This window comes from Ochotona princeps, chromosome 5 (genome assembly GCF_030435755.1).
Source record: "Ochotona princeps isolate mOchPri1 chromosome 5, mOchPri1.hap1, whole genome shotgun sequence".
Classification (NCBI taxonomy): Eukaryota; Metazoa; Chordata; class Mammalia; order Lagomorpha; family Ochotonidae; genus Ochotona; species Ochotona princeps.
Genome location: NC_080836.1, coordinates 66,794,306 through 66,811,355, shown reverse-complemented (window position 1 = coordinate 66,811,355; position 17,050 = coordinate 66,794,306). Strand labels below are relative to the sequence as shown.

Genomic DNA, 17,050 nt, shown 5'->3' with positions numbered 1-17,050 from the left:
ATTAAGGTGCAGAACATTTTGTTTTTGGAGGGGTGTGCAGAGAAATCCTCAATACCATGGTGAGGAGTGACTAATCTTTGTGTCCCACCTAGTGAGGTATGAGTAAATCCACGTTAGCTCTTTCCTGTCAGATTCTAAGCTTTACTTTTTGTTGTTTGTCTATTTATTCTAGGGTTTTTTTTGTTTGTTTGTATGTTTGTTTGTTTTGAGGGGTTTCGGAGCGATCCCGATGGTCATTGCGAGGGAGGGTGGGGGTCCAGAACCGGAACCAGGCTAGGACCAGAGAAAGCTCCCCTCCCTGGTCCCGAAGGATGTTTATTGTTGGTGGTTGTCTTCTTAAACACTTTATCTCAAATGTAGTTCCTTAAATGTCTATGTCAGTCTCATTCCTAACATTACAGCATGTCACTGAAAGCACATAAATATCGAAATGACAGGGACAAGCATGTTACAAAAAAAAAAAGTCTTAAATCATTTGGTTGACAAATTGTACTATGGCAATAATTGAAGAGTAAGACCAACTGCATCACAAGGAGTTTAACACAAGATGTGCCTGGCTGGGCAAGAGCAGGTGGTGCCATCTCTTTGGCAAGTGGATAATGAAGTCAGTCGTGTGCCTCATTGACAATTCACTAAACATCCTATGTCACCCATATGCTCTGATTAATTACAATGTAGTTTCCTATCGCTGAGTCCCTCTGAAGCAAGGATATCCAGACTCTAGAATTACTGTTAATCTGGACTATACAGATCCTAGATGTGTCAGATAAGTATCATTTTCATTACTTTGCCTAAAACATCAGTTACAGTCAAGTAATTCCCCAAAGCAGGTAAAAATAAAGCTTAACTCTCTGTGGGCCACTAGAGGTCCTTCTCATGCCAAGCCAATCTCAAGATCAAAATATATAGCGGAGTAATTATTTTACATATAATAACTTTGTTCAGGACCCATCGTGCTGGCCTAGCAGCTAAAGTCCTCACTTTGTACGCACAGGGATCCCATACAGGCATTGGTTATAATCCCAGCAAACCCACTTCCCATCCCGCTCCCTGCTTGTGTCCTGGGAAAACAGTAGAGGACAGCCCAAAGCGTTGAGACCGTACACCCATGTGGGAGACCCAGAAGAGGCTTCAGGCTCCTGGCTTTGGATTGGCTCAGCTCCAGCCATTGCGGCCACTTGAGGAGTGAATCAACAGACAGATGATCTTCCTCTCTGTCTTTCCTCCTCTCTGTATATCTGACTTTGCAATAAAAATAAATAAATAAATCTTTTAAAAAAAGCTTTGTTTAAACAAATCATATGGAATTTCCATACATACAAAACTTAGCATGTCTTGAATGCCTAATTTGAGACAATAAGCACTAGCTTAGCAATCTGCAATTCCTCTAGAGCAGGGGTAGAGAGTAGCTGCCCCAAAGGCTGTATAAGGTCAGAGAAATGATTTGGTCTTACTCTGCCAAGGCAACTGCAGATAAAACTTGAAAGTCAGTAAGTTTACAGCAGGCTAATTTTTTCAAGCTGATAGCTTTTATAACCTGCCAAAGATGTTATAAGCAACCAAATGTCCCTTGGCAGAAAAAGGTTCTCCAATCCTGCTGTAGTGAAGAATTTCTTTGGGAAAAAAGAAGGGAAGAAAACCCCAGGTACTTCCTAAATATACCATGATTATTATGGGCTCAGATTGCATGTAATCTATTCCATACAAAAACAGTAACACCAAGGCTGACACTGTGGTGCAGAACCACCTGTGACATCAGCATCTGGGTGAGTGCCAGGCTGAGTCCCAGTTGTTCCATCTGCAATTTGGGTCCCTACTTATGAGCCTGGACAAGCAATGAAAGATGACCCAAGTCACTGGGCTCCTGACACCTAGGTCAGACCAGGGTTCCTGACTCCTGGCTTCAGACTGGCCCAGCCCCAATCACCATAGCCATTTGTGGAGTGAACACACCAACAGAAGACTTCCCTCTCTCTCCCTTCTATGCTTTTTCCTTGGCATTTACCTTTTTTCTCGTTATGAAACCAAACTTGAGTTAGTAAGTTTTTAAGATTGTCAGTTCCCTGCTGCCAACTCATTCCTAAAGCTTCCGTAGAGTGGCTGACACAGCAACCTTGACTGGATTCCCTCTCTTGGAGCTTACCAGTCACCTCTTTAGTCATGAGATCCTTTCCTCAGGTCTCAGGCTCCCCGACCTCCCTGAGGCAAGTGGCAGTGAAGCCAGCTCATTCTCAAGGATCTCTTCACCTAACCTCTTGACTTCTGTGTTTGCTTCACTCTCTTCTGAGAATGTGAGCATTCCTCAAACCTTCTCCCTTCTTCTTGGTTATCTTAAAACCCATACTGAAATCTGCATTCCCTAACAGCGATCTCTCTCTTACCAAGTTAAAACAGGTGCTTCTAACAGTGCCACTGCCACCTCAGATAAAAATCTGTAAAACAGGACTTATATGGATGCCTTCCCCTTAGGACTCTCACTTATTTTCACTATTTCACAAAATCCTCACTCTTCCTTGGCCAGCAATCCTTCTCTATTTGCACACTTACTTCCTTCTTATCAGTCTGGACCCAATTCCACATGCTGGACAATGCAATCCTTTCTGGTCACCCAGCTAGGACTGACCTTTCCCCTCAGCCCACACATTCCTAAAGCAGGTGGTTGCCTAGCTTGTGGGACGCTGATCAGACCTCTAAAGTGAGTTGTACCATTTGAGAGTCCAGGGAATCATACGGTACAAATCTCTAGAGGCCACACATAGCAATCACCAGAGTTTACTCCCTACAAACGCCTCATGAGGACTGAGGAAAGACCACTACAAACAGTTCATCAGCACTCTTCTGGCACCAATGGAGCAGCAGAGAAGCAGTGCCCTCCCCTCATTAGACCACAACTGCCCCAATTCATCCCATCTGTGTACTTCATCTTCATGGTTCTGTATCATCTCCTAGCCCAGCTCCAACTGCAAACACCATTCTTACTCTTGATTTCAGAAGCTTACTTCCTCCTGGGCCTATCCACCTACCTGCTACATAACATTAGACAACTTTGAGGCAACTTAGACTTAACATGTCCCCAAGTGATCTCAGAGTCTATTTTTTCCTAACTTATGTTCTTCACATATTTCTGATGATAATAAGATTACACAGAACCCTTAACACACATTATCAATATCAGACATCATAACATTTTCATGTTAGTATCACTCCTTACAACAAATGGGATTTAAAGGCTTGAAAACTTGCTCAAGATCACACAGCTAGGGCCTGGTGGCTAAAGTCCTCGCCTTGCACGTGCCAGGATCCCATATGGGTGCCAGTTCATATCCCAGCAGCTCCACTTCCCTTCTAGCTCCCTGCTTGTGGCCTGGGAAAGCAGTTGAGGACAGCCCAAAGCCTTGGGACCCTGCACCCATGCAGGAGACCTAGAAACTCCTGACCCCTGGCTTCAGATTGGCTCAGCTGTGGCCTCTGTGGCGACCTGGGGAGTGAACCAGCAGATAGAAGATCCTTCTCTCCGTAAATCTGATTTCCCAAATAAAATAATCTTAAAAAAAAACAAACACAATTATTAAACAACAGAGGCATACTCCTCCATGTCTGTCTCCGAAGGCCATGCCCTCAAACATTTTCCTATCAGATACAACAAAATTAGAAACCTAGAAGTCACCTAAAAGTCTTCTGTTTGCCGGTGCCCAGGCCTGTCTATTCTAATATGTAAATATATCTCAAACTAGTCTTCTCTCTATACTATCTCTATTAAGACATTGAACATTTTCCCACTGAAATATTAGGAAAACCACTTATGGAATGTTGACCGGAAACACAATCACATACTAGGCAGGGTTGTTCCTATAACTGCAGTTTCATTATGTTGCTATTCCTCACCAGTTAGCTGTTCCCAACTGCTAACCAGGTTAGATCCATCTTAACAACTGAAGCTTTCCCTACCTTTTCAATTTCATCCTACCATTCTCCGAATGCACCATCACTCATATTGCCTGACTGATGGCAACTGCTCATTCCTTAGCTCACACAATTCCCTCTAGGATGACTGATGGTCACCTTCCAGTTAGTTCAAGTATTAACTCCTTAGGAGAAATGTGTTCTTCTTTGTTTCAAACTTCCCTTCCTGTACTCTCAACAGATGGCACTCCTTGTTCTGTCCTCCCACTAAACCTTTTCCTTATTTCTAACCCAAAACTCATTCTAGGTTATTGCATTTGCTGTTCTGCTCCTTCCTCCCAGATCATGGTGATTTGAAGACTGGGATTTTATATTACACATCTCTAACTTAATTTTGGAATACAGCATTCTACCTCTATACACAGTGACCTCTGCTGAAGACAGGGGAAAGATTAACGTGAGGCTTACGCGTGACAGCCCGGGACGCCTGAGGAAGTCAGGATCATCAGCCTTCCATGTCTGTCAAGAGGGAATGGAACACTCCTGCAAGGTCCTGAAGCTCAGGAACTGCCTGCTGAGGACAGCAAGTGGACCTAAAGAAGAAACAGCTCTCAGAAAGCAGCACAAAGACACTTCGTGAGAACAAATGTTAAGCCAATTAATTTCAAAGAATCAACAGAAATGCAAGACATATTCCTATCTGTATTGGCCATTTCAATTTGTAAGTGCTTTTGAAAGTTACCTCAGCAATAAAAATCACACATTTTGTGAAGTGTCAAGGTAAAGAAAAGCTGGTCTCAAAGCTGATTCGAAAAACTCAAGGCTTTTCACTGTTTCAAATAATACCAACTTTCGGCCTTCACAGGATGCGGTACAGGAAGCCTACATCCAATGTATAGGAAAATCTGGATTGACATGGGTTAAAAAAAAATTGCAATTAACTAAACAGTTTTACAAGTACCCCTGAAGTGATGCCACAATATACATTATATAAAGTGCCACACTCTACAGTCAAGTTACGGTTGCCATGGATAGTAACTTCTGTCTAGGAAGCAACTTTTCACTCTGTTGCGAGAAAAGTCTGGGCAGGGGGCTGCAGCAAAGGGCCAGACCTGTCCCAGGGAACGCTCGCCACGTGTGCTCGCCAGCGAGCCCGCTTTCAGCTTCCCGCCCCCGGGGAGGCGCCCATTGGGGCGCCGGTGCAGAGCGCTCAGACCTGGAGGACTATGAGGAGCCCCCAAGGCTACGAGAATATCCGATGAATGCCCGTTATCCACACGACACTACCTTCCTGCTCGCGCGAGGCAGGAAATCACCGTCCACAGGCAGACAACACACAGCGTCCCACCTGTACACAGGCCTGGGCTTCGCGGGATGCAGCCCCTTGCTCCGTCCGCGCCTGCGCACCAGGCGCCCAGGACGCGCAGAGGGGCGGGACGGGAACCGGGCGCGCGCGGCGCTTGGTCCCGCCTTGCCAGAGTCAACGTGGGATTGGCGCTGCTCGCGGCCAATCGCCTGGCAGCAAGCTCACCCAGGGGGCTTCCACCAGCTGCGCAGCACCGCAGCCCAGCCCGGGCGTTCGCAGTGAGACAGCCGTCGGCCCCGGGAAGGTCCCGCGCCGGGTCGGCCGCCTGTGGTGGTGAGCGGGCACGGACGTGGTCGGGACTGTGCGGCGGCCTTTGTCGGCAGGCGGCAGCTGACGGACCACGGTGTGTCCTAGGGCTCAGAGGTGCCTGCGGCTGCACGCGCGGCTCTCTGTCGGGCTGTGCGGGCCAGGTAACCCCGGCTCCCGGTCCCGGGGCCAGGAACCTGCTGGGATGTGCGGCCGCGAGGGCAAGAGGGTGAGGGGCGCGGCGCGGCGCGGCGGCCTAGGCACCGGGGACATCTTTGGAGCTTTCCTTGGGCGGGGGGGGGGGTGGACCGGGACTCCGGTGAAAGGGTCGGCTGCGCTCTGCTGAGCAGAGCCTCCATTCAGCCTGCAGAGCCTTTGTTTGCGGGTCTGGAGGCGGCGCCGCATCCCTGCTGGGAAGGGGCTTCTGGCCTTCAATGGCTGAGTACCATGCCAGCATTGTCTTCCAGCTCTTGTAAGTCTTAGGTTGCTTTTGAGCATTTTACTTGCATTCTGTGGCAAGTGGGAAATGAATCTTGAGTGATGGCATGTTCTTAGTATAATTTGTAACGTTAAGAAAAAAACGAGGATTTATAATGCAAATTTGAGACTTGCTGTGTGTTACTGAAGCTTTCATCACCATATACCTTGATATCTGCTCCATAGATCTTTCACAGGTAAAGGGGACATTATCCGCGGGAAACATACTGGAGGGGATTGAGAAACTGTTCTCCATGCATCTGTAGCTAATAGAAAGGGTTTCAGTATTTGTACATCGGAGCCGTGTTCTTTAGATAATAGAAAGAAATTCAGTATTTGTACTTCGGAGCCATGTGTTACCCAGCTCCGTTTTTCCCGTCCCCAGGATGGTATAAGTCAGTTTGATTCTGTTTATGGAATTCTTAAAGCCAAGTAATTGGCATCATTGAGATAACTTGAAACTTCGCACTGTGTTGTTCATCTTGAACGTAAAGGGGTAAGGAGAAAATAAGAACTAGAGGAGTTGACTAGTCACACAATTGAGAAACAGTTATCCCCTCACCGTGTGAATTTTATACCATGTCCAAGCATGTTGCTCTTCAAAAAGGAATGCTTTGGACTCCTACCACTCTACAGATACATTATAGAAGACTTAGGTGTCTGACTACTGAGATCATACTGGCTGGGTCCTTTCTGTTTCCTTTTTTTTTAAAAGACTGATTTATTTGAAAGTCATGTGACAGAAGCAGAGATAGAAATCTTTCATCCATGCGTTTACACGCCACGCTGGGCCAGCCAGGCGCCAGGAACTGTCTAGTCGGGTCTCCCACATGGACAGTTGCAGAGCCGTCTTCTGTGGCTTATCCAGGCACATGATCAAGGAGTCGGATCAGAAGTAAAGTAGTTAGGCTCCTGGACTTCAGCTAGCACTCTGCTGCGGGGGGTGTTCCTGAGTAGCATAGTGTGCCACATGCCTTCCCCCTCCCCAGTTTTTAAAATAAATTATTCTCTTGAGTTTTAATTCCTTGCTTTTTACTTTGCTCTCATGATACCCAAAAATGTTAATTTTCTCATTTAGTTTCCCTGGCCATTATTTCATTTAGTAAAATGAATATGCTAAAAATAAGCTTTCACAGACCAAAAAAAGTCTTATTTTATTATAAGTTCAGACATTGAAGATTTTTGTGTCACCTGCATCAAGTAGTAAACTTTGGACACTATTACAGTTCAGATAAACTAGGGAGAAATAAAATCTGGTATTTCACAGTGGCAGCACCATGTTAACTCACAGCTTACAACACAGTGCTGTGTCTGGGCCAGTTTGCTTCCTGGTTACTCCACGTCCCATCCAATTTCCTTCTAATGCACTGGGGTAGGCATCTGACGATGGCCCAATTGTGTCTTTGCACCCATTTGGAGACCCGAGGGAATTCCTGGCTTCAGCTTGGCCCTGGACCAGCCTTTGAGGGCATTTAAGAGTGATCAGGATATAGAAGATACCTCTCTCTGTCATTCCACCTTTCAAATAAATAAAACAAGGTTTTTTCAAAGAATCCTAGTAACACTTACTTTGTCATGTCAGAATTAGTGGTATTTGAATTTCTAATTATATAGTGATGACTGATACCATTTCTTCCCTATAGAGCAAACATGAATGTCGGAGTTGCTCACAGTGAGGTGAATCCAAACACCCGCGTAATGAACAGCCGGGGCATGTGGCTGACATACACACTGGGAGTTGGCTTGCTGCATATAGTCTTACTCAGCATTCCATTCTTCAGTGTTCCTGTTGCTTGGACCTTAACAAATATTATACATAATCTGGTAAGAATTCCACATTTAATCAACACTCAACAAGGTAGTGGTTCCTACAGGTTAAGGGGCAGAAGGACTGGGGAATTACTGTTTAAAAGGATACAGTTTGCATTTTTTTTTAATGAGATGAAATGAGTTGTAGAGATGGACAGTAGTGGTGATGGTTAACCAACATTTAATATTGCTGAAGTTTACGCTTACAAAAATGGTTAGAATGGAGACAGGTGTTTGGTGCAGGGGTGAGATGGCACTTTGGATGTCCACAGCCCATGCTGGAGTGCTGGGTTCAAGTTCCAGCTCCATTCCTATCCCATTGTCTTGGTGATATGCCCCCTACTCTAGAATAATGATCATATTTATACAACCAGACCACCCTACAAGCTTACACCAAATAAGTACAAACTGATTTCATTCTTGATTTATTCCTTACCACGTTCAGTCTGCTCCTTTGTTTCTAATTTTATTTAGAGGAATCACTGCATGCCTAGGAAGTCAAGTTAGCCAATTTAATGTCAGTGATACAGTGATCAGTACAATGTTATCATCCAAGCTAAGGCTGTTGCAGGAGTACAGGGGGATTCTTGTAATAACTACTCCGGGCAAAATGTAAAGTAAAACTGTCCTGTGCAAGCCAACACTATATATGGTCACACTTGTTTTAGGATAACGGCCACCCTGTCCTTTATATTTCATATCCTTTGGCCAATGCCCTAACTGTTCTACTGTTTGTTGTTGTTTGTCAATCAACTTAATCCCCAAACCCTCATTTTTTTAAATTTTTTTTTCTTGACTACTACAATAAAAGAAATGGTCCTAATGCTCCTCCAAATTGACCCTCCTCCTTTCCACATTATTTTTTAAATGCAAGTCTGTTCAAATCATTCCTAAGTCCTTGGTGGATAATCATCTTTTCCATAACTTTTTTGCTTTGACCTTTTAAACCTTTTCTACTGTTTTAATATCCTTCCTTCCCACCTGATTCGTTTCCTGAAAATCTCTACTCAGCTATCACAACTCCCTGCATTCTATTACCATGTTTTACCATTCTATTACCATTATCTTAGCTTTATAATTAATAATTTTTCCAGTGACATAGTTAAATCCTGAACAAGTAAGTCGTTTTCCTTCTCCAGTGGCCCATGTCCTAATATATTTGAGAAGCCATCTTTGCCCACCTGTTGAGGTATACTGACTGACTTGGAGGCACATTATAAGCAAAGGACAAAGAATATATAATTGGCACCCTGGAAGATTTAGTTTTATTAGGTCACCACGCTGAAAACCTAATATAACTAGCCATAGATGCAGTCATTATTACATGACTCTAAATATAAGTTTCCTTTGAAGATAGTCTACTTTTAAACCAAGTAAACGTGAAACACACTGAATGCTTTGAAATATGGGAAAGTAATATGACGCCTAATTGTTCTACCTTCAGAGGAAAATATATAGTATTTGCCTTTGTAAATATATCAGTGGGAAACTACAAAGGTTATCTGGTGTTGGTTTATTCTTAGAGATGCATATTAATGCTTTACAAGACTCTTGGCCTACCCTTAAAATTGAATGAGAATTCTCTTCATTTTGATTCAGTAAATTTTTTTTAGGACTAACTATGGCATACATGCTTTGTTTTCTTCATTATTTTTGAGGTAGGTATAATCACTAATATTTTTACATGCAAACTATTAAAACAAACATCTTAGGATAGATTATATATGATCAGATAAAATTTAATCTTTCCTGGAAGAGATACAAAAAAACTGTTTGAATATTATATTCTTGACACTAAGAAGAGCATATGTTTGATGGAATTGGTGAGAGGATTGTTTCCTTCTATTCTAACACACAAGTGTCTAGAATAGAAATCCTTAACTTTTTTGGAGTTTAGTAGCTTACCGTCCTGTCACCTTCTAATGTATTTAACACTTGCTGTGTGCCAGCACTTGTTCCTTCAGTAGTCCGGCCACTGGGAAAACAAGCATTATGCTAACAACTCAAACAGTATAATGCACTGTAATAAAGCTATTTTTATTTAATTCTATATAAGTACTATTCTATACAAGGTGCTATTGATTGCTAATGAGAAGGGTTCCACTAAGGAGCTGTCATTGAGCTGAAATTTCAAAAATGAGGCAGCTGACATGGTTGGTATCAACATATTGCCTTAGCAACAAGGAATCTTTCTGTCCTGTATTTTCCTAATATTCTGATTATAACTTTGGTAGTAATTTCTGCCCTGGCTTCTAGTTATTTATGCATATCAGATTTTTTCTGTACCATAACCTTAGAAAATAATTTTTTTCAAGACTATGGAGAATGTTGTTCAACTTCATGTGAATGTACATGTCCTGTACTCTGTACACATAAGCCAATCCTTAATGTTTGTTGAATCCAGTTTCAGGCTTCTGGCTTTGCCTAGTCCAGCCATAGTTGCTCATTCATTTAGGTCATGAAACCACAGATGGAATATTCCTTCTCTCTCTCTGTAACTCTGCCTTTTAAATAAATGCATTACTTTTTGAAAAAAAAAAAATGAATTGAGCTCAGTATTACACCTTTTGCATAAAAACATCTTTGTTGCTTTGGAATAGAACAATTGAAACAAAGATAGTCCTAAAGTTAAATATTTCAAAAAACATGAATTTTATTATTTTTGGACATATATATTTCATCAACTTGTATGTATTTATGTGTTTACTAATATGACACGCTAAAGAAAAGTTTCCTAAACAGTGCAATGGCTCAACTGGCTAAACTTCTGCCTGTAAGCACTGGCATCCCAAATGAGTGCCTATTTGTATCCTGGCTGTTCCACTTCTCATTTGGCTCATTGCTTGTGGACTGGGAAAGCAGCAGAGGATGGCTCAAAGCCTTGGGACTCTGTACATACAGGGACACCCCTTGTGGCCATTTGGAGAGTGAACTATCGTGTAGGTTATTTTTCTCTGTCTCTCCCTCTGTAAATCTGCTTTTCTAATAAAAATTTAAATTTTATTTTTTAAAGCAACGCTTCCTCATGTGCCTTGGGAAAAGGATTAATTCTATTTCCTAATAGGAAAAGTGTTAGAAAATGTAAATGGAATGATGTAATGCTACCCTGATCCTATTTTCAGTTTAATAGGGAGGGATGAAAACGGGCTGCTTTTCATTGATCTTTTACTGATTTTCACAAAGTAATATTTGTATTCTCCAGAAAGTTTTATTTTACTACAAAGAAATTGTCCAGTTTTTCACCATTATATGGAAACTTAAAACTTGAGCTGTTAAGCAAAATCACAATGCAACACCTGGAGCTTTTATATATATATAAATTTTTTTTCTTCCCCCTTTCATCTTGCTAGACCCTTCATGTGCCAGACTAATTCCACAGATACCCTTACAGATATCTGTCCAGGCTGACACAGGGAGTCAGCAATCCAGGAGTCTCATGTGGTTGGCAGGAGCCTTTCAGGGCAGGCAGGGGCAGAGCTGGGACCCACATCCAGGCACTGGTGGGATACCAAATGCCTATCCCTGGAACTATGTGAATACTTACAGGCAAAACCGAATTTTGTATTTGATATTGATTATTACTTCCTTACTTGTTTTTCAGGGGATGTATGTATTTTTGCATGCAGTGAAGGGAACACCTTTTGAAACTCCTGACCAAGGTAAAGCAAGGCTCCTAACTCATTGGGAACAACTGGACTATGGAGTACAGTTTACATCTTCACGAAAGTTTTTCACAATTTCTCCAATTATTCTGTAAGTAGTGAGATTTTAATGAAGAAATTTGAATAAAAGAAATATCTTTTTATCAGACTGAGTTGTAATTAGAAACAATATTTTGTAGAGAACTTTATCAATAAGTAACTATCATACAAAGATAAAATCTCTATCAAGTTGGTAATAAAGCAGTTCTCATTTCAGTCACTACACAGACATTACATGCTTACCACGTGCTGAGAAATTCTAAGACATGAAGAGCAAATATATTCCAACTCCTCACAAGTTCATAAAAAAATCAATTACAAAATCATTATGCTTTGCATCATTAGATTAATGCTAAATGATGGTAGAGAGGATCAGAACAGTTTCATTGGACATTCAACCTAATTTCATATCCAGATTCCTTAGTTGAGTGTGGTGTGAAAACTTTATGTATCCCCCAGCCATCATTGTTTTACCTACCTTATCCCTATCTTACTCCTGATGCTGATGTATCTACTTTTAAAGGTATAATCTGTTATTTGTATCTAATTTCCTCCTTTTTTCTGATAGTCAAAATAATACTGATGCCATTTCCCCTTCAAGTGGATATTTTATCTCACCCAGCTTGTCATGCTCTTCACAGGATTTCTTAAATATTTCAAGGATTCCATGTCTGTTGAAATCACTTTTACCTAAACTGCTTTCTCCTTTTTTGTACCCCTCCAGCTTGTGGAGAGATAACTGACAAAAAATTACATATATGTGTGTGTGTGTATAAAACTACTTGAATTGCTTTGAATCACATTCAGAGATCTGCACATTATAGATCTGTTTCACTTGTTAACTAATACATCATGCCACATAGCTCAAATATAATATACCCACAGTGGAATCACTGCTTTGGGCTAGCTGGAAAGACTTCTTACAGGAATTCATTAAGGTAGGACTAACTGAAACATTTTCAAATAAAAGGAATATATTTATTATAAATGATAAGCTTCCTTTTCCATATATTCACAGAATTTGGGGGAATTTTGAATTGGCACAGTCCCATATACAGTTAACATCAAAAGAAAGTTGTGTGAAGGGCATAACAAAAGTCAATGCAATACCAAGAGTGACAGTTACTCACATAGCCTTAAATTAGCATTTTGGCTCTATAACTTTCAGGCTATGTGACTCTTAGCTCTTTTTTGGGGAAAGAGTAAGTTTCCTCATTTGTAAAATGTAGAGAATTGTACTAGAATACGTGGAAAAGATAACATGCTGAATTTTTAACTGTAGTCCCCACAAATCATTCAGCTAAGGTTAACCTGTGTACAATGTCCATGGTCCTCCAAAGACTTTTTAACCTATAGTATGAATTCAGATACTCTGATTAAATTCCATATGAAACAAGAATAAGGATTGAATCCCTATCAACATTAATAGCTTTCAAAGTACTTTTTGTGCTTTCCCATGTGATCATACAGTTTTTCCCGCAGATGCAATATGCGCTGTTATCCTAGATTTTTAGATAAAAAGATTTAAATGCATTACCTGTTCAACATCTTATGGTCTTTGGAATAAAGAGATCAGATTAAACCCTGAATTTCTATTTTCTAACAAATGGCACTTTCCAGCGTATCTCCTGGCAAATGAATGTTGTCAAACTGATTAGCACCTGTGCTTGTATACCCTTGGAGAGGCCCCTGGCTTTTTTAGGAGTCAAGTAATTTTCATATAATCTACACATGGAATTTTGAAAGATCTCTCTCTGTTGCTCTGCCTTTCAAGAATGTGAACATAGGGGCAAGCATTGTGGTATAGATTAAATTGCTGATTATACTGCCAGCAACCCATATCGGTGTGGATTCATGTTCCTGTTGCTCCGGTTTCAGTCCAGCTCCATACTTATGTACCTGAGAAAGTAGAGGAGGATGGCGCAGGTGTCTGAGGCCCTGTACCCACACAGGGATGCAAAAGAAGCTCCTGGCTTTGGACAGGCCCAGCTCCAGCCCTTGCGTCCATTTAGGGAATGAACCAGTGAATGGAAGATTCTGTTTGTCTCTTCCCCTAACTCCCTGCCTTTCAAATAAATAAATAACTTTTAAAAGTATAAAAATATTTTTTCAAGTATATAGAATCAAGAAGAGTGACTTCTCTATAAAACGTTCTAAAAATTATACATACAGTTGTTTATTTATTTATTTGAATTACAGTGAAACAGAACTTCTATCCCATGGTTCACTCCCCATATGACTGTGATGACTAGGACTGGGCCAGCCTGAAGCCAGGAGCCATGAGCTTCATCTGGGTCTCTGACATGGGTGGCAGGAGCCCAATAACTTGGGCTATCTTCCACTGCTTTCCCAGGTGCATCAGGAGGGATCAGAAGCCAAGACTTGAACTGGTGCCCATATGGGATGCCAGTGCTGCAGGCAGCAGCTTATCCCACTGCACTACACACTGGTCTGATTCTTTGCTTTTAACTTCTCCTTGGAAGTAACTGTTCTTTTACCACATTACATAAAATACTTATTTCCCTTACAAGAAAGTAGGACAGTATTCCTAGAAAAAATTACAATGTTCTCTAAAAGTAATTAAACAAACACCTAGTACAAAATCTAACTTCTAAGTTATGATCAAGTAAGGTGTGAAGTTGTATTTTTTACATTTTATCTCTGTTGCAGTAGTCTTTTAGTAGCTACATGCTGTATCTGTTCTGATATACCCCTGGATGAAACTAAATATTCCAGACCCATCAAGTTATGATCCTTATGATGGTTTATGCTTGTTCAGATTCTTAGGTGTTGGACATCTGAACACATACATCCATTTGGTTACAGTAAAACATGGTTTTACAAGAGTGTCTCTCAAGTTTGCAGTTAAACTGGCTCAACCACAGTACAAAATCAAGACTTTCAAAAGGACAGCTGAGCATTTCTTTTAAAGATACTGAATTGTGCAAATATATTTAAAAAGGCTGTTTATTAAAGTTTTACAGAATTTCAGACTTTTTGGTGAGTCAGAGAATCCTTTGAGAACATAATGGATGCTTTGGATCCAGATCTTCCAAATACATAAATATAAAACTAGATCTAAAATCTGGACATAAGAACCCTAGTTTGAAAATCTTCCATTTTAGAGGATGCAAAGGAGCCTTGAGTTAATATGAAGTAATTGTAGAAAAGCAAGTCTGTACTTCCATTAAACAAACTTCTAAATCTAAGTCAAATAAACTTGGCCCTAAGCTAAAGTGGTTCCTTCTCATTTTAGTGCTCAAGAGTGGTTTTATTTCTAAGTATTTAAGTTTCAGTGTCTTTATCTATGTTTTAATTCCAAATAAATTTCATTTTTGGATATTATATGTATTCTTTTATTTCTGCAGATATTTTCTGGCAAGTTTCTATACAAAGTATGATCCAACTCACTTCATCCTAAACACAACTTCTCTCCTGAGTGTGCTTATTCCCAAAATGCCACAACTACATGGTGTTCGGATCTTTGGAATTAATAAGTATTGAATGTTTTGAAATTGAATCATGAGCTTTACAGCTACCAAGCTTCCTGTAAGGAAAGAGTGGTTATTAAACTGCACAGTTTCTGTGACAGCGTAAACGAGTTACGGCATTAAGAGGGCCAGTCCCATTCCAGGTTCTTTGTGTGCTGTTTTGAAGTGCAGAATTCTCACAGATGCCTCGGTTTAATGCACCTGATATATTTCTGAAGAGGCTTTTAAAACAGGCTGGGCAGGCCCAGCATATAAATTGATGGCAGTGCAGAAAGGGCATGGTAGATAAATCCAAGGAAACAAGAGAGTTGTAAAAAAAAGAAACTAGAACCAGCTTAACTTAGAATGAGTGGGCATTATGTTAAGAAAAGAAACTTTCCAGTCAGTTTAAGCAGACTTATGTAAATTGGAATCGTCTCTTTGTATGTTTATTATAGGTTTTATTACCATATATATTCCTCTTATAGAAAAGGACATATACCCTCATTTCATATAAGCCAGTTTCTACCTTATAATGGTCTGTTTTTGGTTTTACTGGCTCAATGCTAAGATAGGTAAGTCATTTTTACATTTACTCCATTACAGAGTTCACGAAGGTCTACCTTCATGACTGACTGTTGAGAGAGATAGCCAGGGATCCTACAAGCAGCCTGTGAGTCAGTGTTCTAATTCTGGAACAAAGTGCGTTTTGCTGTTTTCCAGAAACAAGGCTGCCAATCCAATTAAGAAAAAAATTTATTGCAAGCAATGAATTTAAACATTTATTTAAAGGTATTTACTTATTTGGTTGAGCAGTTTCATTGGTAAAGGAAATATAAAGTGGATTAAAAGAAAAAAGTACAGAACTGCATCCAATCTGTGATCTGGCAGTAACTGTTTCTCTAGCAATAGTAACAGTCAGTAATGGAGTCTTTGCTAAGTTCTCTTCTTAACCCTCAAAGTTTGCCCATTAATACTAGCATTTTGCCTTTAACTACGTGGTTCTTAGTACAGACAACCTAAAATGATAACTATTTCCAGAGCAACCATATTGAAAACTAGAGCTAGGAAAATTTTCCTGTAGTTGTTGATATTAACTATGAGAAATAATTATATACTACATGAAAAGTATCAAATAGTGAAGTTCTGATATGAGGTGAAATTAAAAGAGTAACATTTATAAGCAAAATTGAGTGAAAATGGTTATAGACCAACTTAAAAATCAGTTTGACTCAATAAACTGACTTTTGGGGATAACAATCATTGTTTTGTATTTCAAAAACACTGAGTTTCAAAACATAATTGTATGATACTGCCTTTGTATGTTTGTCTTTTTGCCATGTGTTTTTAAATAACTGGTAGTCTACTATAATAAAAGTTTTTTCTTGGTGTGAAATTATCTCAAAAGTTCTCCAGGTCAATAATAAAAGAATGACACTGTAATTTTTCAAGCAACTGAATTTGTACAATTAAGATAACTAAAAGTATTCTCTGTACTTCATTTTGAAGTTTTTTTTCAAAAGATATTTATCTCCCATATTTCAGAGATAGAAACTGTTCTCAGATAAAGGCTGCATTCTCGTAGATTCCTGGCTTTCTCCTTCTAATGATTCAAAAATATTCTGTAGACATTTTAAGACTTATTCTGCTGTATTTTAGGCATTACAGAAAGTCTGTAAATATAAATAAGCCATACCCTTCCACTGAGGAAGTTACATTCTATTAGAGGTCATTATTAAAGAGTTATTCCATGAAGTGTTAATGCTATGGGGTTAAAACATTGATGACAGAGGAGCCTGCCTGAGGTCTTTCCTAAGAATTCTAAGGGTGGTTTTGGACACAGATCTTGTTAATGTGAAGGAGCAAATATAGCGATCTGAGGCCTGCATAGGAGAAGCCACGTTATAAAGTTTACTGATCAAAGTAATGAAGAGATTTTATTCTAAACATGGCAGCCATTGGCAAGTCTTATGAGATTAAAGGGATCTAACTTTGTTTTATAGGTCACTGATGTAGGGAATAAACAGCTAGAAGGCAGGAAAAATGGAAACTTAGAAGTTGCTGACTTGGGAAGCAGT

General features: G+C 40.2%; 2 protein-coding genes across 5 annotated transcripts in view; one reads left to right on the top strand and one right to left on the bottom strand.

Moving 5' to 3' along the window:
- PMS1 (PMS1 homolog 1, mismatch repair system component) overlaps positions 1-5,314 on the bottom strand; it is a 90,890-nt gene extending 85,576 nt beyond the window's left edge. The window contains exons 1-2 of one of the 2 annotated variants that reach the window (XM_058664726.1): positions 5,191-5,254; positions 4,333-4,496 (exon numbers count right to left, since the gene is read on the bottom strand). The gene's annotated coding sequence lies outside the window, so the exon portion shown is untranslated. Of the gene's footprint in view, positions 1-4,332; positions 4,497-5,190 lie in introns of both variants that reach the window. The other variant, XM_058664725.1, reaches the window with a different exon arrangement.
- Positions 5,315-5,449: 135 nt separating this feature from the next.
- Positions 5,450-15,600, top strand: ORMDL1 (ORMDL sphingolipid biosynthesis regulator 1). Of its 3 annotated transcripts, none has more exons than XM_058664724.1 (4): positions 5,450-5,542; positions 7,636-7,816; positions 11,403-11,554; positions 14,871-15,600. In XM_058664724.1, exons 2-4 carry the CDS (start codon positions 7,643-7,645, stop codon positions 15,004-15,006), a joined length of 462 nt encoding a protein of 153 aa, XP_058520707.1. In that variant the 5' UTR covers positions 5,450-5,542; positions 7,636-7,642; the 3' UTR covers positions 15,007-15,600. The 3 variants fall into 3 exon arrangements, with proteins under 3 accessions (XP_058520707.1, XP_058520705.1, XP_004577033.1); XM_058664722.1 differs by having other exon boundaries at positions 5,493-5,612; XM_004576976.4 differs by having other exon boundaries at positions 5,493-5,679.
- The last annotated feature ends 1,450 nt before the right edge of the window (positions 15,601-17,050 follow it).

Coding starts and splice junctions, on each gene's coding strand:
- ORMDL1 (XM_058664724.1), top strand. CDS start 7,643: ATGAATGTCGGAGTTGCTCACAGTGAGGTGAATCCAAACACCCGCGTA. Junction 7,817..11,402: donor CAAATATTATACATAATCTG/GTAAGAATTCCA, acceptor CTTGTTTTTCAG/GGGATGTATGTATTTTTGCA. Junction 11,555..14,870: donor ACAATTTCTCCAATTATTCT/GTAAGTAGTGAG, acceptor TTATTTCTGCAG/ATATTTTCTGGCAAGTTTCT.